This window comes from Prionailurus bengalensis, chromosome B2 (assembly GCF_016509475.1).
Source record: "Prionailurus bengalensis isolate Pbe53 chromosome B2, Fcat_Pben_1.1_paternal_pri, whole genome shotgun sequence".
Lineage (NCBI taxonomy): Eukaryota > Metazoa > Chordata > Mammalia > Carnivora > Felidae > Prionailurus > Prionailurus bengalensis.
Window position 1 is genome coordinate 99,542,669 of NC_057349.1, and position 21,336 is coordinate 99,564,004.

Below are 21,336 nucleotides of genomic sequence, written 5' to 3' on the forward strand. Positions count from 1 at the left end.
CTGGGCCCCACCGCTAGAGTTTCTGAGTCAGCACTATGGGGGAGAATCTGAGAATGTGCATTTCTAACAAGTTCCCGCAAGATGCTAATGTGGCTGGTCCAGGGAATACGCTTGGAGAACTACAGGTATAAAGGGTTAGGCATTTGGCTCTGATGCTTATCAGCTGTGTGACTTATACAAGTTACTTAACCTCTCCCTCTGTTTTGTTTTTCATTTATTAAAATTGGAGACAATGGGGTTCCTGGTCAAACTCCACCCTGGGTGTAGAGATTACTTAAAAATAAGATATTTGGGGGACGCCTGGGTAGCTCAGTCAGTTAAGTGTCCGACGTCGGCTCAGGTCATGATCTCATGGTTTGTGAGTTTGAGCCCCGTGCTGGGCTCTGTGTTGACAGCTTTGGAGCCTGCTTCGGATTCTGTGTCTCCCTGTCTCTCTGACCCGCCCCCACTCACTCTCTCTCTCTCTCTCTCTCAAAAATAAAACATTTTAAAAGATAATAAATTATTTTCTAAATCTGGGGACAACAATAGTGTCTACCTCATACAGCTGTTGTGAGAAGTAAAAGAGTTAATAAATGTGAAATGCATGTAGGAAGTACGCTGTAAATGTTAGCTCAATACATGTTTGCATAATTTAAAATGCTCATTCTGGGGCACCCGGTGGCTCAGTCAGCTGAGCATCAGACTCTTGATTCTGGCTCAGGTCATGATCTCACGACTCATGAGATCGAGCCCTGCGTCCAGCTCTGCACTGGCAGCACAGGGTCTGCTTGGGATTCTCTCTCTCCCTCTCTCTCTGCCCCTCCCCTGCTTGTACACTCTTGCTTTCAAAATAAATAAACATTTTTTTAACGCTCATTTCTTTTGACTTGACAATTCCAATGTCTAAGTATATATCTTCAGAGAAACATTTATATCACCACCTAGATGCAATAAATTCCTTAAAAAAATTTTTGTTTAATCTTTATTTTTGAAGGAGAGAGAGAGTGCAAGTGGGGGAGGAACAGAGAGAGGGAGACACAGAATCCGAAGCAGGCTCCAGGCTCCGAGCTGACAGCACAAAGCCTGACACAGGGCTCAAACTCACGAACCGTGAGATCATGACCTGAGCCGAGCTTAACCGACTGAGCCACCCAGGCGTCCCAATAAATTCGTTTAAAATACAACTTTATAAAATGAACTCAAAAACAGCAAATCTGTATGGCTCTATAACCTTTAAAGTAATTCAATTTCTAATTAAAGTGTTTCTCATACAGAAAACTCCAGAAGTCCTCACTGGTGTCTTCTACTAAACCATTTAAGGAAGAAATAATACAAGTATTGCACAAACTCTCTCAGACCACAGAAGATAAAACATTTCCCTGATATCATTTTATGAGTCCTGCATAACCTTGACACTAAACTTGAAAGGAACATCACAAGAAAATTATAGACCAATATCCTTCATGAATATAGATATGAGAAAGTCTTAAAATATTAGCAAATCTGTCGTCGAAAACCAACCTCTGGAGCCAAAATATGTAATGGGAAGACAGAGTTTGGGTATAAAGAGGAATAATAGCTTTATTGCTTTGCCAGGCAAAGGAGGCTGCCTTCAAAACTGCAAGCCGGCCTCTAGGAATGGGCTGTGGGTTTTATAAGGAAATACAGTATCTAAATGGTTTTGACAGGAATTTTGTACTACTGCCAGACTCCTCTGTCCTGTCTTCAGGGTAGTATGGGGTTCCTGAAAGGAAAGGAAAGACAGGAGGAAGGGAGGCTGGGGGAAGAGAGGGAAAAGATTAGTGTAAAATCGAGCTTTGCTGAAACATTAGTGCAGCCATTTTGACTTTGGTTCCACTTTATGCTTTTAATTGGTTTCAAATCAAACCCAGTAAATTAGGAAGATGATAATACACCATGACCCAAATCTGTATTTGTTTCCTAAGCCTGTTGTAACAAATTACCACAAATTTGGGGGCTTAAAACAACAGAAGCTTATCCTCAGTTCTAGAGGCCAGAAGTCTGAAGTCAAAGTGTCAGCAAGGCCACATTCCCTCCTGAGGCTAAAGGAGAATTTATCCTTGCCTCTTCTAGTCTCTGGGGGCTGACAGCACTTCTTGGCTTGTGACTGCATCACTCTAACCTCTGCTTCCATCTTCACATTGCTTTCTCTTTGTGTTTATCCCAGGAACGCAAGGCTGTTTTAACATTCAAAAATCAGTCAGCGTAGCCCCAGATACACATCCTATATAATTCCCCTCACTTGAGCAGGACTTGTGAATGTGATGAAATAGTCATATCAGTGATTACATTATATTATATAAAACTCTGCTGTAGCAGACTGGGTAGGAATTTTCCTGATGACCTTGAAGAAGCCAACTACATGTTGTGGATGGAGCAGGCCACATGGCAAAATAGTCTCTAGGAGCGAAGGATGGCCCTCCACAGACAGCAGACAAGTCCTACAACCACAGAAGCTGAATTCTGCCAAAACCTAGTGATCTTGGAAGAGAACCCCAAGCCTTAGATGAGATCAAAGTCCCAGTTACCACCTTGAGATCTGGTAAGACCATGAGCAGAGGACCCAGTTAACACATGACCACACTCCTGACCCACAGAAACTGTGAGATAATAAATTTTGTGTTGTGTTAAGCCAAAAACTTTTTAAAGTTTATTTATTTAAGTAATCTCTACACCAAAGTGGGGCTCAAACTCACAACCCCGATATCAAGAGTCACATGCTCCTCCAACTGAGTCAGATATCCACCCCCTGCCAAAAAAAATTTTTAAGGTAATTCATCATTGTAACAGCCTAAAGGAGAAAAATCATGTAATCATCTCATATGCAGGAAAAGGGATTTCACAAAATGCAGCACCTGTTCATGATTAAAACTTGTCAAAATAGAAGTAGAAGGAAACCTCCTCCATTTGACTAAGGGCATCTATGAAAAACCTTTATCTAATACTACCTAATGGTGAAATATAGAATGCTTTCTGAGGCAGAACATTACAAGGTGTTCACTCTTACCAGTTCTATTCAACATTGTATTGGAACTGCTAGCCCATGCATTTAGGCAAGAAAAGTAAATAAAAGGTATTTAAGTTGGAAAGGAAGAAGTGCAGCTATCTTTATTCACAGATGACACAATTGTATATGTAGAAAACCTAAGAGAATCCTCTCCCACAAAACAAAAACAAAACCACAAAGCTATTAGAACAGTGAATTTGGCAATGTCACAGGATATAAAGGCAATATGCAAAATCCAATGTCTTTCTCTATATAACAACAAATAACTACAAAATGAAATTTCATCCATCAACAATTCTACCTTCCATAAAACACTAGAGCACAATTCAGCCAAGTTATTTGGAAATCTGTAACAAGGATTGCCTTTTCTCCAGTCTCCAATTACCTGTTTCTTATTTCCATATGATACCTTTACCGTCCGTATTTCTACCAACATTCTGTTTGGATTATTGATGTGTTCCCTAAGAAGATTCCCTAAGAGGACCTTTCTCTCCAGCTCTCTTCTTTTCTTCAGAGCAATCACCAGAATTGCCTCTAACATTCCATGTTTCTAGCCTGTGCCTCAGATTCCTCCAACCTCCCCCCATCCACCAGTTCTAAAACCGCTGCCACACTTTTAGGTACTTGTTACAACAGCACCCCATTTCTTGGTACCAAAGTCTGCATGAGTTGCTGTAACGAAATACCATAGGCTGGGTGACTTAAACAATGAAAATTTACTTTCTCACAGTTCTGGAGGCTGGAAAGTCCAAGATCAAGGTCTGGCAGGATTTGGTTTCTGGTGAAGGCTGTCTTCCTGGCCTGCAGATGTAGCCCTCTTGTTGTGTCCTCACATGGTGGGGAGAGAAGGCTGTGGGGAAAGAGAAGAAAAAGGGGGGAGGGGGAGGGTGGCATGCAAGGAAAAAGGGAGAGGGGAGAGAGCTGTCTGGTGTTTTTTCTTACAAAGAAACAAATCTCATTAGATCAAGGTCCTATCATTATAAATTCACTTGACTTTAATTACTTCAATAAAGGCCTCATCTCCAAATATAGCCACACTGGGGATAAAGGCTTCAACATAAGGATTTTGAAGGAATACATTCAGGTCACAATAGCATCTTTATGTGAAAAAGCTCAGCAGTACTTTATGAAAAAGTCTAAGCAGCAGAAAAAGTCTGAAAAAGAAAAAGGAATGTATTTAATACACCTTAATGTTTTAAGTCAGTATTTTCTTTTCTTTTTAATATGAAATTTATTGTCAAATTGGTTTCCATACAACACCCAGTGCTCATCCCAACAGGCGCCCTCCTCAATGCGCATCACCCACTTTCCCCTCCCTCCCACCGCCCATCAACCCTCAGTTTATTCTCAGTTTTTAAGAGTCTCTTATCGTTTGCCTCCTTCCATCTCTGTAACTTTTTTTCCCCTTCCCCTCCCCCATGGTCTTCTGTTAAGTTTCTCAGGATCCACATAAGAGTGAAAACATATAGTATTTGTCTTTTTCTGTATGACTTATTTCACTTAGCATAACACTCTCCAGTTCCATTCACGTTGCTACAAAAGGCCATATTTCACTCTTTCTCATTGCCAAGTAGTATTCCATTGGGCATAGAAACCACAATTTCTTTATCCATTCATCAGTTGATGGACATTTAGGCTCTTTCCGTAATTTGGCTATTGTTGAAAGTGCTGCTATAAACATTGGGGTACAAGTGCCCCTATGCGTCAGCACTCTTGTATCCCTTGGGTAAATTCCTAGCAGTGCTATTGCTGTGTCATAGGATAGATCTATTTTTAATTTTTTGAGGAACCTCCACACTGTTTTCCAGAGCGGCTGCACCAGTTTGCATTCCCACCAACAGTGCAAGAGGGTTCCCATTTCTCCACATCCTCTGCAGCATCTATAGTCTCCTGATTTGTTCATTTTAGCCACTCTGACTGGCGTGAGGTGATATCTCACTGATGAGGAGTGACGTTGAGTATCTTTTCATGTGCCTGTTGGCCATCTGGATGTCTTCTTTAGAGAAGTGTCTGTTCATGTCTTCTGCCCAATTCTTCACTGGATTATTTGTTTTTCTTACTTGACACATCTCCAAAGGCCAGGGAATTAAAAGCAAAAATGAACTATTGGGACCTCATGAAGATAAAAAGCTTCTGCACTGCAAAGGAAACAGTCAACAAAACTAAAAGGCAACTGACGGAATGGGAAAAGATATTTGCAAATGATATATCGGACAAAGGGCTAGGATCCAAAATTTGTAAAGAACTCTCCAAACTCCACACCCGAAAAATAATTAAGTCAGTATTTTCATTTCTTTCCCTTATATCCTCTCATTTAGAACAAATGAACAAATGTTCCTGTTAGGCTTTTGCTGGTCCAAGCTGGCTTTCTACTGCCTGCAAAACAGATTGATGCTATTTGAGGCTTTAAAATTCCCACCATTTAAAATGATCCAGCATTCTTCAGATCTAGAACAAACAGTCCTAAAATTTGTATGTAACCAGAAAAGAACCTGAGTAGCCAAAGCAATCCTGAAAAAGAAAACCAAAGCTGGAGGCATCACCATCCCAGACTTCAAGATGTATCACAAAGCTGTAATCATCAAGACAGTATGGTACTGGCACAAGAACACTCAGATCAATGGAACAGAATAGAGAACCCAGAAATGGACCCACAAACGTATGGCCAACTAATCTCTGACAAAGCAGGAAAGAATATCCAATGGAATAAAGACACTCTCTTCAGCAAATGGTGCTGGGAAAACTGGACAGTGACATGCAGCAGAATGAAGCTGGACCATTTTCTTACATCATACACAAAAATAAACTCAAAATGGATGAAAGACCTAAACACAAGACAGGAAGCCTTCAAAATCCTAGATGAGAAAGCAGGCAAAAACCTCTTTGACCTTGGCTGCAGCAACTTCTTACTCATATGTCTCTGGAGGCAAGGGAAACAAAAGCAAAAATGAACTATTGGGACCTCATCAAGATAAAAAGCTTCTGCACAGTGAAGGAAACAATCAGCAAAACTAAAAGGGAACTGACAAAATGGGAAAAGATATTTGCAAATGACATATCAGATAAAGGATTAGTGTCCAAAATCTACAAAGAACTTACTAAACTCAACACCCAAAAAACAAATAATCCAGTGAAGAAATGGGCAGAAGACATAAATAGACACTTCTCCAAAGAAGACATCCAGATTGGGGCGCCTGGGTGGCGCAGTCGGTTAAGCGTCCGACTTCAGCCAGGTCACGATCTCGCGGCCCGTGAGTTCGAGCCCCGCGTCGGGCTCTGGGCTGATGGCTCAGAGCCTGGAGCCTGTTTCCGATTCTGTGTCTCCCTCTCTCTCTGCCCCTCCCCCGTTCATGCTCTGTCTCTCTCTGTCCCAAAAATAAATAAACGTTGAAAAAAAAAATTTAAGAAGACATCCAGATGGCCAACAGACACAGGAGAAAGTGCTCAATATCACTCATCATCAGGGAAATACCAATCAAAGCCACACTGAGATACCACCTCACACTTGTTGGAATGGCTAACATTCATTTTATTTTATTTTTTTAACATTTATTTACTTTTGAGACAGAGAGAGAGCATGTACAGGGGAGGGTCAGAGAGAGGGAGACACAGAATCCAAAACAGCCTCCAGGCTCTGAGCTGTCAGCCCAGAGCCCGACGCGGGGCTCGAACTCACGGACCGCGAGATCATGACCTGAGCCGAAGTCAGACGCTCAACCGACTGAGCCACACAGGCGCCCCTGGAATGGCTAACATTAACAGCTCAGGCACCAAAAGGTGTTGGCAAGGATGCGGAGAAAGGGGAACTCTTTTGCACTGCTAGTGGGAATGCAGACTGGTGCAGCCACTGTGGAAAACAGTATGGAGGTTCCTCAAAAAACTAAAAATAGAATTACCCTACAACACAGCAATTGCACTACTAGGTATTTATCCAAAGGATATAGGAGTGCTGATTCAAAGGGGCACATGCACCCCAATGTTTATAGCAGCACTATAGACAATAGCTGAAGTATGAAAAGAGCCCAAATGTCCATCGACTGATGAATGGATAAAGAAGATGTGGTGTATATATACAATGGAGTATTACTGGGTAATCAAAAATAATGAAATCTTGCCATTTGTGACAACATGGATGGAACTAGAGTGTATTATGCTAAGTGAAATTAGTCAGAGAAAGACAAGTATCATATGACTTCACTCATATGTGGAATTTTAGATACAAACAGATGAACATAAGAGAAGGGAAGCAAAAATAACAACATGGAGGGAGACAAACAATAAGAGACTCTTAAAGAGAACAAACTGAGGGTTGCTGGAGGGGTTTCGGGTGGGGCAATGGGCTAGTTGGGCAAGGGGCATTAAGGAGGACACTTATTGGGATGAGCACTGGGGTTATATGTAGGTGATGAATCACTGAATTCTACTCCTGAAATCATTATTGCACTATACGTTAACTATCTCGTATGTACATTTAAGAAAATTAATAAATGAAAAAATTGAAAAAAGAAATGATCCAGGAAGTCTATGCCAAGATACAAAAGTGATGCTAATGACTTGCCCTATTGTCTGCTCTGTGTTGGGCGTCACGACAGGTGCTGAAAGTGCAGAAGGAATGGAATCCAGGCCCCCTGTCCACAAAGAACTTACAGTCGGCTACGTACATAGTCCTGTACTTTCAAAGTTACTTTCCTAGGAATGGTAAGGAGTTTATACAGTCATGCACTTTCTCTTATCCAGGTGGCTGGTTAGAAAGGCAGCTATGGTCAAAGAATAGTATGCCAAGAGAAGCTCTGCCCTACAAATAGCATGGTATTGAATAGATATGGTCAAGGCCAAGCAGTGAAGCAACCGGATGGGTGCTGTTATCTATTTTAAAGAGAAATGGAAGTTCTGTGTTTGTGCCATTTAAACATTGTTCAGTTCACTCCATGATGCCTTTGACTATTGGAGTAACTGTATTAGATTCACCAAGTAAATCATAAGGGGCAGTCAGGTAAAACAGAATGTCCTTATAAAAAGGGGGAAAAAAAATCCAATGCCACTCTAACCCACAAAATGCTGCCTATTTGTTTGTTCTAAAACATCATTCTAATTTTCATTTTTTTTCTAGAAAGGATGTTTTCCTTAGAAATGTTTTCAAAACTATTGCTTTGCTTCTGAGGTATCTGTAAGCGTTGCGTCTGTGGTTTGTGACATCATAAGCATCCTGAATAAAATAACACATTGCAACTCACAAGGAGACTGCATTTCCGCAGGACAATTGTCATCTGAAAAGCTTCTAGGTGCACAGATACAATTTTAACGCCACAACTTATTAACAGGAGTTTTTTCTGTACTTAAAAAAAATCCACATAGAAACAAAGTCAATTAAATTTTATTACAACCAAGAATATAAAATAAATGCAATGTAATTTATTTTAGTTTTAACAGTCATTTCAAGAAGGATGTCAGGACAACTCAAAAGCGGGAAACACTCAGCTCCAAAGCGGTTGCCCTCCTGCACCCCACGGAACACGCCCCACCGGAGCGCAGCCGGCTCTGAGCGTGCACCTTGCAGCAGAGTGTAAAGCATATACACAGTCATCTCTATAATCGTAGAAAGAGGGGTGCGTGCAGAAATGGACTGAAAAGAGAGACAAAGACAGGTACACTTCACAAGTAGGAATTATGAGAATTATAAACTAGGCAGTTTAGAAAGGGTATATACTACATAACATATATAAAAAGTACTTTAAATTGTTGTTAAAAAGGACATCTTCAGTCCAGATTTTGTGTAATACTTTTAGTGTCTACACAGACAAGTCTTTAAAAAAATTAAATAGTATTAATTTACTAAATATTTAGGAGATAACAGTGCATTAAGGATTTTTTTTTTCATATAATACATACATATCACTCCTTTGCAGTGATAGCATAGAAGAGTAAGTATGGCCTTAGGTACAACACATTTTTAAAAAATCCTAAAACAATGAACTTTGTTTTATGACATCTGTGACTACTCTTGAAGATTACGGGGGCCTAAACTGCTATGTTTGATATAAAACATTACTTATATTTGAATCCTTCAAGCCTCCTTTAGGCTACCTGCCATTTCACTGCCTTTCTCCGCTCCCTAGAAAGATATCGCCACAGAGTTTAGGATTTGCAATTTTCATAGAATTCTTCCTTCATCGTATAGTTTCTGCTCCATGGTTTTATTCAAAGCAGATTAAGCTGCAAATCTTATCATCCAACATTTTTTTTCTTTTACCCTTAGCAGAGAAAACAGCATCGTTTTAGAGGCATACAACCAGCAGTTGCTTCCCGGGGGATGAGGCAGGGAACATGGAGGCAAATATTGTCCCTTTCCATTCTTACATGTAAATTATGTTTATAAGAGCAAAAGAGTAGTGCAGAAGACCAAAGTTCTAAGTACTAAAATTTTAAAACCGCACAGATATAAAAATATACAGGTCCTTGGCTTTTGTATGTTACTGCAGGATCCACTTTCGTCACAAGGATTGCTTCAGCTCATAGTAACAGCCCTGCCGCCAGACTCCCTTACCCTTGAGCTCAGCTGTCCTGAAACTTCTAGAATCCCTGTATCCCAAACACACTTCTCACCAGAAAGCTAATTCGAAAACTGATTTGAATATGGAGGGCAGAAAACCTTCACTTTTATTCCTTCCTTCCTAATTTTTTAAAATGTTTATTCATTTTTGAGAGACAGAAAGACAGAGTGCCATTGGGGAAGGGGCAGAGGGAGAGGGAGACAGAATCTGAAGCAGGCTCCAGGCTCTGAGCTGTCAGTCTGGAGTGTGGCGTGGGGCTTGAACTACTCACGGAACTGTGAGAAGTCAGGCGCTTAACCGACTAAGCCACCCAGGTGCCCCTCCTTTTTTCCTTTCAATAACCTTTCTTGGTTTGGGTGTTCTCATGGGCTGAGGGATGTCCCCCTCCCCCTGCATCCTCAGGGAACATGACAGTAATAAGTTTTCTGGAATGAGGTCACTTGGGGACCACAGAGGTAAATTTTAACGTCAAAAAGCTTCACAGATCTCCCCCGAGGTCCCAGTTTAGGGTCCATACATATGTTAAAGGCTTTGTTCCCCTTTACAGGGAAAAGGAAATCATGAACCACGACTGTTTCAAGGGTAATGGGCACCAGTGGGCATCGCCAACTCCAAGGCAAGAACAAGAAGAAAAGGGCCAGTATGAGCACAGTGACCAGAGGAACGGGGATACCTGGCTGTATCTTGGAGAACACTGTGTATTAGGAAAAACTGATGAAATCCCCTCACGGTTTGCCTATCAGTTCTGACAATAAAATTAGCTATATGCAAGGAAAGCAGGGTAGTCCTGTGATTATACAAACACATATCACAAGAACTGTATATCAAAGTTGCTTATAAAGTATCAAGGGGCATGGTATTTTGGTCCATGCACATATTTTATTTGGGCTTTTCTCTTGTTAAATGTAAGGGCCCCCTTAGGGCAGCAACAGGGCTTCTGCTTTCATTTAATTTCCTACAACCGCTTAAGGAGTGCGTTCTGCCTATAAGGTCCACCCCGTTGTTGTTGAAAGGCTGCTGTGAACATTTCAAACCTAAAGTAATGCCTGTTGTGCTATTTCATCGCTGGCTTTCTCAGAGGTGGACGAACACCTCTTGGTAACAGTTTATTACACAGCAGAATTTGGAATAATAACTCTATCCAAGTGAGTTTAGAAGTAAACAAAAGGACCTTCACACTCATAAGCCATTCCTATCATCCCCGGAGAACTTTCTGTCATGGAATGGATCATAAGTTCCTTAAGGACAGGAAGTATGTCTTGCCCTTTGTGGCTTCCACCCAGCATGGCATTGGGCACATGGTGAGGGTGCAGTGAGCATCTCATGACCAATAACTCTGGACAGTGAGGCTTCAGGGCACAGGACAGAACTATATACAGGTAGCTACATTATGCGGAGGGCTATTAACTTCTCCTTAAAACAAACAAACAAACAAACAAACAAAAATGGAAGGGGTGAATTATCAGAGAGACAACTAGAAATTCCTTCCAATGCAGTATGTCAACTGTTTCATCTTCAATGTTTGATGAGTGTCACTATACAGCTTTTATTATTAATAAGCATTATTATGCTGAGATCAGTAAGGTCCTTGCTGGCTACAGTATCACATCAATAGTGCAAAATGTATACTGGCTTCTGTCTAAAATCTTACTTTACTTGTATATGGACCCAGAGTATCATTACCAGGTAGATAAGTTCACAAAGAATCGTTTAAAAAATGCATATAACTTGCATATACAACAATCAGCTATTTCTTCTAGCTCAAGAAAACGTTTAAAACAGGGCTAGTGCTGCTAGTAGCATTCAGAAGAACACAAATTTCTTGCCCCTTACATTACAATGGGAGCTCTAAGACTCTATATTTCCTGTGACTCTGGGGGGTGAGGCGGTCCTTTCACTGGCTAAAGAACTCAGCCTCTAATTCATAGATCATGGAAATGCAAATATGCACTTTATCTCGTATAGTCGTGTATACTATCTGCCCATAGTTTTTTAGGCACAATTATTAAGTTTTCTCCTAGGGGCAAAGAAAGCATTCAGTGCAATGAAAAGATTCTTGATAGAATTAAGTCTCAATAACAACAGCAAAATTATGCATACATAATACATACTTCAAACATGAATAAAACCTAAATTCTTAACATGCTTTAAAAATAGTCACTCTATGGCTAATGCAAATATGAATGGAGAACAACTGCTCTTAATTTTAAAAGCAGATTAATTTGCAAATTAATTTTGCAGGCTTCTATTTGAGTACTCTTGATTATGTAAGGAAGTGACTCAAGCTGGCCCAGATGCGAAGAAACCAACAGTTCTTTAGAGAAGCCAACTTTATGTACAATACACACTCAAAGCTTTTCCTTCAAAGGTAAACGATACATCATCCTTTGATCAACATTACTCCTTAAAGAAACCCTAGTGCAGTTAATACTCTCTTCCACTTTCTGGTGTGGGGCACCAGAGGGCTGTATTTCATCGAAGCTCTTGAAGCCCTTTTTCAAGGCAGACTTAGCTACATGAAGATTAAATTAGAATTCTTACTGAACACTCTTCAGAATAAGGTGATTCTGGGAACTACGTTCCATATGGATGATTGATTATGTCAAAATTACCACACAATTCAGTTCTTCAGAGCATAAAGCATAGTAACTGCGAAGATCTAGGCTGTTTTTGGTTGTAGGTTCCCTCTGTCCCACTGTGTGTCTTTTCTTAGACCTTCCCTGAAACTAGATAAATAAAAACATAACAGCAAAGTACTTTGGGACAGTAACAGTTTCTGTTTAAGACTTCCATGAGCAAAACAGTCATATTCTGTGAAAACAACGTAGTGCTTTAAAAGGTGCATTTTTACCTGTGTTGCTAGATCAGTTCATGAAGTAGAAAACTATACACCACTGGAGTCTTGTTTCTAAAACATTAAAATCCTATTAAAAGAGCTTTGAAAAGATAAATCATAGTGATTGCTACAGCATGAGAAAGGTGCACCAGGAAATCCTTCCAAAAAATGCTGAAGGTTACAGAAGTTAAGTGCTGGGATTAGATCAGACGCTGTATCAAAGTCACAATGGAACACATGCAGGGAAAGGGTGTCGGGGAAACTTCACAAAAATCTTCTTTAAGTCAGTAAAGAAGAGACGTCCGTCCGTCCTGCAAAATGCTCAGTATGTAGTCTTCGGCCCAAGTGGGTGAGTTTTAAACGGCAGCATCGTCTGCATTTTTGGTTGCTTTCCATGCGGACATCATATTGCTGGGGTCTGTGCCCTGGGCCGCGGCGGTCAGTAGCGGTGGCCCTGGTGAGTCGGGTGGTACTGCGCGCTTTGCTGGGACGAGGAGGAGTAGCCGAGTGTGCTCTGGGACTGGGAGGATCCCTGAACGCTGCTTTGGTAATTCAGGCGAGAACTGGAGTGCTGGGGGAAGGAGAAGGAAAAGGGAATCACCGGCTCAGGACTTAATCACAATAGGATGGGCACAGGAGCCATTTTCTGAGGCCCCTGGTTCCCATCCACGGCAGCTGACAGCTAACTTGAGCTCCTTAATATGTTTCGCTTCTTTGAAATGACAGGGTGCCCTCACTGTAACATGTTCTGGCAGGCATGAAGTTTGGCTGGATTTCTTTGGGACGTGAGCCGCACTGGCAAGAGAAAGGCAGAGGGGAAACCTGTGCTGACCCACTGTTCTTTATACGAACTCTGCCTATTCTCTGTAAAACTGAGATTTGCAAACGAGAATGATCAATTTGGCACACTGCATTAGGATTCATAGTGCATACTGATATGCTGTTAATTTTCTCATTATAAATAACAATGCTATGATCAAGAAGTCATTTCTAGAGAAGAGAATTTTCAGAGGTAGAGGCTGGAGTGGCAATCGCCAACACGACAAAGCAAGGCAGGTTGGGCAGGATGTGGCGGCAATAAGTGGGTTTTATAAATTTCAGGTAATATTTATAATAAAAAAAAATGTTCGTACATGAAAATGCCCTTCACGGAAAGCAGAGACAAATGTATTTCAATTCAATGTCTTGTTATTACCTTAAATGGAACATTTACCTTCATGGCGCCAAGGGCAAATATGAAAAATTATGCAAAAGGAAGAATTCATCTATAGAATAGGAACATGGGGTCTAGTTAAAGGTAAGCATAGCTGGAGCCCGTGTCCTTAACTAAGCTCAGAACGCTGGTTCTTTCCATGAGCAAAGTGGAAAAGATCTTACTAATAAAATTATTACTTGGAGTAAAAAATGTAAATGACCTTGAGGTGGCACTATGGATTTAAGGAAGGACAAATCAGCAGGGTCCCCCAACTCAGTGTGCAAAGGCTGCCAAACATGATGTGGGAAACAAAGGTAAAAGAAAAAAGTAAATTTCCCTACAACCTACAGCCCACTGACAAGTCCTTGAGACAGGCAGAGTGACCTTACTCTAGGAACTCAGCTGCCTGGATGTTAACACTTTGCTAAGGGAAAAAGGCAACCTTAGCTTAACATTATCCCAACCTCTAGGATCCTGTGAGCTACTTTAACATATAAAAATGCCTTTGGAAACTTCCTTTATCTCTACTCCCCAAGATATATGTTAGCCATCATCCTCCAAGCATATGGCCCCCTGGTATACATCTGAAGGGTCTCCTGACTAAGGTTTTACTAGACACTAGTAAATGACCTTTTCCTAACAATAGTTAGCCCGCTCAAGGTCCTGAAAATCTTGCTTCCAAATTCCTTAGGGACTTATGCTAACCGTAAGCCCCTCCCAACTTGAAAGTATACAATCATTCACCCATCACAACCCCAGTGCAACTCTTTCTACCCACAGGTCCTGTCCCTGTGCTTTAATAAAACCACCTTTTTGAACTAAAGACTGCTCAAGAATTCTTTCTTGACCATTCACTCCAAACCCCAACATTTCCACATCATTTTGGTGCCCAATGTGAGGCCTGGATTTTCGCATCTGGACGCCAAGCCTCGGTGCAAACTTGGCACCAAGTACTTGGGTAAGTACTTCCTTTTCTCTTCCTTTACTCTCATTTCAGGGGCTTTTCAGGGAATATGGTCTTATTGGAAAACTTTCATGTTGATTGCTCAGGCTGCAATCCTCTGTGGCTACTACTCTATGGGAAGGAGAAAGCCTACCTTTTGGATGAAAGTTAGTATCATGGACGAAATGATAATGAGACTCAGAAACTTGATGTCCTCCCTTTATTCCTATCTGTCTTGGGCACGGGACAGCCACCTAAGTCACTAGCATGGTTGCTGATCTTAAGACTTCTCATTGGTCTAACCAGATCCCCTTGACATCCCTGGTCTAGCTGCTTCTGGCCAGAAGACCTTCACTTGGAGCCAGCTGAGAGCAGTACCCAATTTAATTAAAACCCAACTGGGACTGTTTCCTAGGGAAGCCGGCTGTAAAGACTACATGTGTTGGGATGTCACTTAGACCATGATGGATTTCTTTTAAAAAAAAAAACCTTTTTAAAAAATGTTTATTTATTTTTGAGAGAGAGAGACAGACAGAGGGGCACAGAGCCTGTCAGCACAGAGCCTGACACGGGGCTCAAACTCGTGAACCCCGAGATCATGACCTGAGCTGAAGTAGGACGCTTAACCGACTGAGCCACCCAGGCGCCCTCTGATGGATTTCTATCTTTACTGTTTTCTGTCAATGTCTTCTACTAACTACTTAAACTACAAAATTGGGGAATTTCTCTTTGTGAAACTTTTCTAGTGTTTTCCATGGGTTAAAAACAGTGGGTTCTTCATGGCAAGGCAAGGCACAGCCTGGCCTTCACAGAATGGCAAGGCAAGGCCCAGTCTTCATGCCCTTCACAGCACAGCAAGGCGTAGATAGCATGGCAAGACAAGGCATGGCACAGCACCTCAGTCCATATGCTGGCACCCATTTCACAGTCTAGAATGTGATGGGGAAGCAGGAGTATGCTAGCCTCCCTCCTACAGGGCCTTTACAGCAGGGCAGTGATCATAGCTATTTTATTTGAGGAACTCTCCAGGTGGCTTTGACACCAGGAATCTCTGACATATCCTGCACGTGGGATGCCACCCAGGAATCAGGGTGGATTTTCTTGGATATAGACCTTCTTCTCTCTTCAGTTACCAAGGATTCTTCCCTTGGAATGAATACCTTTTAACCCACTGGGACTAGTTTGTATTGCAAAATTTAAGAAAGGAATGATCTCCTGTTACCCTGTAACAAGGCATGGCTTCAGTATGATCTATCAGATCTCTTTTGCAGGAAAACAGGGTAAATGGATAGAGGTACCCTAGGTCCAGGCCATCATGGCTCTAATCAGCACCTGGACTAAGGGCCTCTTTGCAGAGCTTGTTTGCTCATTTAACCAGGCCAATAAATTCCCTACTGATATACTGGATGATAAGTATCTAAATAGGGTTCCTGCTAATAGAACCCAAATTGCTGAAGGAAACAAAGGCCATCCCTAATGAAGGGGATGCTGACTCTCTCTCATTGTCCCTCCTCCTAAAAGATGTGGGGGCTTCTTCCTCATTCATTTCCTGGGTTAATGGCTATAACTGGAGCCAACTATGGTTAGTCTAGCTCAGGACAGGGACATTAAGGAATATTCTCAAGCAGCTGCCTCAACTCCCTTTGTTTCAGGGAAACTCCCTGTCTTCTTCAGGGAAGTTCAGACTTGGACTGCATATTTCTACATTGGTGGAAAAAAACATGGCGTCTGCTCATCTGTCCAAGCTGACCAGGTTTACAACCAGGAACCCTCTTTCTCTGTCGTCTGGTAGCACCTCACCTCTTTTGCCTCCCCCTGCTCCTGTTTCTGCACCACCTTGGGTGCGGCCTGTATAACTGGTTCCTAATACCATCCTCGGTGACTCAGGCACCGTTGGCCCCTCCTTTTATCCTTACTGTCAAGAAGCAAAGAGTACCCCCTTGGACCACCCACTTCAGATTTCCCCACAGGTGCCCCAAGTAAAAATTGACTTTAAGTAGAACATAATTTGGTATTTAAACTAATTTAAGTTTGTTGTTTAATTAAAATGGACATGTCTTTAGAGTTACCAGTATTAAATACGAAACTTTTATTCTACTAAGGTTTACTAAGGTAAAATAAGCTCATGTTAGCTCTGTTGCAATTTGTTAGCAAAAAGATGACTTAGAATGATGGTTAATTTTGTCTGTCTCAAAGTTTTCATGGGTAATTGTTAAGACAGCTTTCAAAGTCTTTGGTAACCTAAAACGTTAAAGTTTTGCTTGGATGATAAATGGGATTGAATTCATTGGACATCTAGGTCTTTCCCAAATAGGATAAAGTGCTAAAGCACTGGTTACTGAACATAGGTTTGCACTTTTGACTTCTTATTGTAGAGAAACTAAGGATATTTGGGTCTGTTGGAAAACATGCTGTGTATTTAAAAGTATCCATAAATTTGCCATCTAAAGAATTCTGGTGTAACAGTCTACAATTGGTTACTACTTAGTTTTCATTGGAGACTAAGGTTTTTAAGAGTTAAAATTTTGCTAAATGTAATTAAGACTGATGGAAATAAGGGCAGCAACGCTGTATGTGTAAGAAAGATATAAGGAATGGAAATACATTTTTGTTGAAGGTAAAAGAAGGTAATTTTGTCCTAAATGAGACTGGTTGTTTGGAAAGAAATGGCTTGGGATAAAATGTGAATGCAAAGGAAAGTTGTACAAGGTTTGTGAAGGGAAATCTTTGGAAAGAAATTTTATGCATGGTCAGGACTAAGGCTGAAATGAATGGATTTTTAAAAGTACACCGGTATAAGATTGAAAGTCTGCTTTCTCTCTGTTAAAAAGACAAAGTTTTCGGGGCGCCTGGGTGGCGCAGTCGGTTAAGCGTCCGACTTCAGCCAGGTCACGATCTCGCGGTCCGTGAGTTCGAGCCCAGCGTCGGGCTCTGGGCTGATGGCTCGGAGCCTGGAGCCTGTTTCCGATTCTCTGTCTCCCTCTCTCTCTGCCCCTCCCCCGTTCATGCTCTGTCTCTCTCTGTCCCAAAAATAAATAAAAACGTTGAAGAAAAAAAAAAAAAAAAAAGACAAAGTTTTCTTGGAAGTTGGTCTGCTCTTGATAAGAAAGTGTAAATAAAGTTGTTTTTCCTTTGCCCAGAAAAACCAGTTTCTATGTTTTGTCTTTATCAGGTCTTTGATGAGCTGTAATCCTATTTAGACGTGTGCGTTAAAACTTTCTAGGTTTTAACAAACTTCCCCAAGATTTAAATCCTAAACGAAGTATCTGGCTAATTAAGTCTCTGACTAATTAGGTTTATTTGGTATGTTACTGTTCTGATATAAGGTCGTCACTCAATATTCTAATTACTGAAGTGTTATGTATCACAGAAATAACTGGATTCTTTGTCAATTGCATCATAATGAGCTCTCCTATCAGATCGTTAACAGTGTCCATTTCTAGTTTTTTTGTCATTTATAGTTATTGTTCTGATGCTCTTGCAAAATGAGTTTTACCTTCAAGGAGATTCATAAAAAGATTATTTTTTGATGAATACAGGTATTTGATATCTTTAAGATCAAAACTGAAATGGGTACGAATTTCCAGTACTAAAAAGCTGCAAAGTGAACAAGAATTAATAACATGGCACTAAATGAACCAAAGATGATTACAGTATTGTGACTCTTGTTTGAAACATTGCTGGTTCTCTAATGTTTGCTCTTCCAGGTTAAGAAAACCTTCTCTTAAAATATCTATGACTTATAGAAATGGGAGAAACTATTCATTTGTGACCAAAGTGAAGCATTTAACTTTTCTCTCTACCTGAACCCTCTGAAATTCAAAAGGCCTCAGTAAGTATTCCTTCTTCCATGGCAATCATAGTTATTTATGTAAGTTTAATAAGAATCTGTTCTCCTTGCAATAGGACACCAATGGAAACATTGGTTATTTTACCAAGGCCTTGACTGGAATGTCATATTTGAGAGAGGCATGCATAGACTCAGATATGACCAGACAGCTCTAAGGAATGGAGCCAACAGAGTCCATTAGAAATGCTGGCCCGATACCTTGCTTACAGAGTTCCCAGCGGCTTTACCAGGTGAGTAAAAAAAAGTCACTTTCTGGCAGGTGCAGGAACCTTAGGATGCTTTGGGGACTTTGGGAAGAGGGATTCACCCAATTCTACAGGTATTGTAGGCATGTCTGATGGCAAATATTTGGCTCAGCTTCTGGCCTAGAGGGACTACTAAAAGTTCAATCAAGATTCCTTATAAAAGTTTCCAGCAAAACAAGATTTTAAAAGATCTATGTCACTATCCTTGCTGACCTTATGTAAATAATTAGGCCAAGTTGGTTAAAATTGGAACTGTTTTATGACCAAATTAGTCTTAATTTGGCTATCTCTGGAAATAAGGGTGATTTTAGAGAGAAAAATTATGTGGATGTTAAATTCTAGTTCTGATTGTCTTTGCAAATGTTTGTTGTTTGTCTAAGCTAGACAACTTGAGGTAAACTTCAGAGAAATTGCCACAATCATTCATGTATAGACAATCTTTGTGCTTATTATTCTGTGGGGATAATAACAGGACCCCATGTGTATATAATTATTTAAACAGCTGGAAAAACAGGATGAATTCCCTAACAATTGTATAACTTAACTATTACCTTGACCAATTCTGTGTGGATGGGATGAGAAAATCACTCCTTAAAAGCCCCAGTGTACCCCACTCCGTGGAGTTAACTATGGACTTGTGGAAATAATGGATGGACCCACTTTCCCTATGACTGAATTAGATGATGCACTTGGGAATGCCCTTATTCCCTGAGACAAATCTTCCATTTGCCAGCGATTCCTTGTAATTAGGATGTTATTTAAGGCTAGACATCAAACAAAGAGGGCTTCTTGATGGTTTTATCCCTTAACCATATTTGTTCCAGGAACTACCTCTATTGATGTAAAATTGCAAAATTCTTCTTTCTACTAGCCCTCCTGGTAGAAGAGGCCTCAAAATTTACTACATAGGCCAGTCCTTGACAGTAATGATCCCATATCAGGTACAGAGTGTTTTAGAGACCAAAGGCCACCAATGGATGACAGGAGGCCAACTTATTGAATAACAGACTACGCTTAAGGTACACCTGAAATAATGTTTAAAACCTGTCAAATTTTAAGCCCAGCTACTCTTATGCCTGGGCCTGACCATCACACTTCCATGTTAAAACATGACTGCTCAAAGATTATTGATCTTGTTTATTCTAGCTGATCAGACTTAAGAGACTCCCCTATTGAAAATGCAAAAGACAGTTAGCTTACTGGTGGCAATAGTTTCATAGAAAAGGGGATAAGAAAAGTTAGGTACGCTATAGTCATCTAACTCAGATTGTTGAGGCCAAAGCCCTCCAAGCAAATACATCTTCCCCAAAAAGCAGAGTTAATAGCACTCACTCATGCTTTACGATTGGCCAAAGTCCTAAAAATTAACATTTATATTGACTCCAAATATGCTGTTCTGGTGCTACAAGCACATGAAGCAATTTGGAAGGAAAGGGGGTTATTATGAAGCCATACTTCCCCAATCAAATATGGGCCCCAAAGTATTACTCTTCAGAGGTAGCTGTCATTCACCTCAAAGGACATCAAAAGGATATGACCTTAGCATCTAAAGGGAACAATTTAGCAGACCATGCAGTCAAGCAGGCAGCACAAAATAAACAAATATTAAGTCTTATACAAGTCTTAACTCCAGTAAAATCCATAATTCCAGTCTATTCAGACCAAGAAATCCACATAGCCCAGGAATGAGGATATTCAAAAAATGCACAGGACTGGTTTATTAATAATGAGGCAAAAATCTTTATATCCAAAAATAACCAATGGAAGGTAATACAGGGTTTACACCAGGCTACTCATTTGGGTAATAAGGCCACCAAAATGACAAAAACTTTGTGAAGAGAAGTTGTCCCTAGATTTGGACTCCTTTGGTTCCTACAAAGTGACAACAGATCGTCTTTTATTGCCCAAATAACTCAGCAAATAGCTTAGACCTTAAAAATTAATTACTATTTACATTCGGCCTGGCATCTACAATCCTGTGGGAAGGTGGCTCTCTAAAACCACGAAGTCCTTGCTATCCTGACTGCAGTTCAAGGAGGCCCAGGATTAGATGGCTGGCTCTTAAGGAGACCCAATGGCTATGTGGCTCTAACTTGTGTCCATGGCTTCCCCCAGGCTTGACAGACTGCTGTACTTTGGGTTTTGCTCGGATGCACTGGTGCATTATTAAAACCATTACCAACTCAGCTGACCTTCCAAATTTAAAACAACGGTGGACACATTCTGTGTTTCATTGGGATGACCACCCAGCATCCATCTTTATTCCCTCTTTAGGACTGGAGGATGTCGTTTGGCACATGGAAGCTCTTAATTTAGGGTCACAGCCCTCAACGGCACTCACAATAGCATTTCTCTATTAAATATTGAAGTAACACAGATGCGTAAAGCAGTTTTACAAAACAGAATGGCATTAGATGTTTTAACTGCTGCACAAGGTAGAACTTGTGCTATCATAAAAACAGAACGCTGTGTACACATTCCAGATTACCACAAAATATTTCTGCATTTCTAACTGACATGAATACTCAATTGGTGCTTTAGAAGATTCCTCTCTTTCTTTTAAAAAAAAATTGTTTTTTCAATGTTTATTTATTTTTGAGAGATAGAGAGAGACAGAGCACAAGCAGGGGAGGAACAGAGAGAGAGGCAGACACAGAATCTGAAGCAGGCTCCAGGCTCTACACTGTCAGCACAGAGCCCGAAGCA

General features: G+C 40.8%; 1 protein-coding gene across 3 annotated transcripts in view; it reads right to left on the bottom strand.

Annotated features, from left to right (window-relative positions):
- Positions 1-8,368: 8,368 nt before the first annotated feature.
- CDK19 (cyclin dependent kinase 19) overlaps positions 8,369-21,336 on the bottom strand; it is a 199,993-nt gene continuing 187,025 nt past the window's right edge. For all 3 annotated transcript variants that reach the window (XM_043592112.1, XM_043592113.1, XM_043592114.1), the window contains one exon: positions 8,369-12,968. In XM_043592112.1, coding sequence (XP_043448047.1) covers positions 12,837-12,968 — 132 coding nt within the window. In that variant the 3' untranslated portion in view covers positions 8,369-12,836. The remainder of the gene's footprint in view (positions 12,969-21,336) is intronic.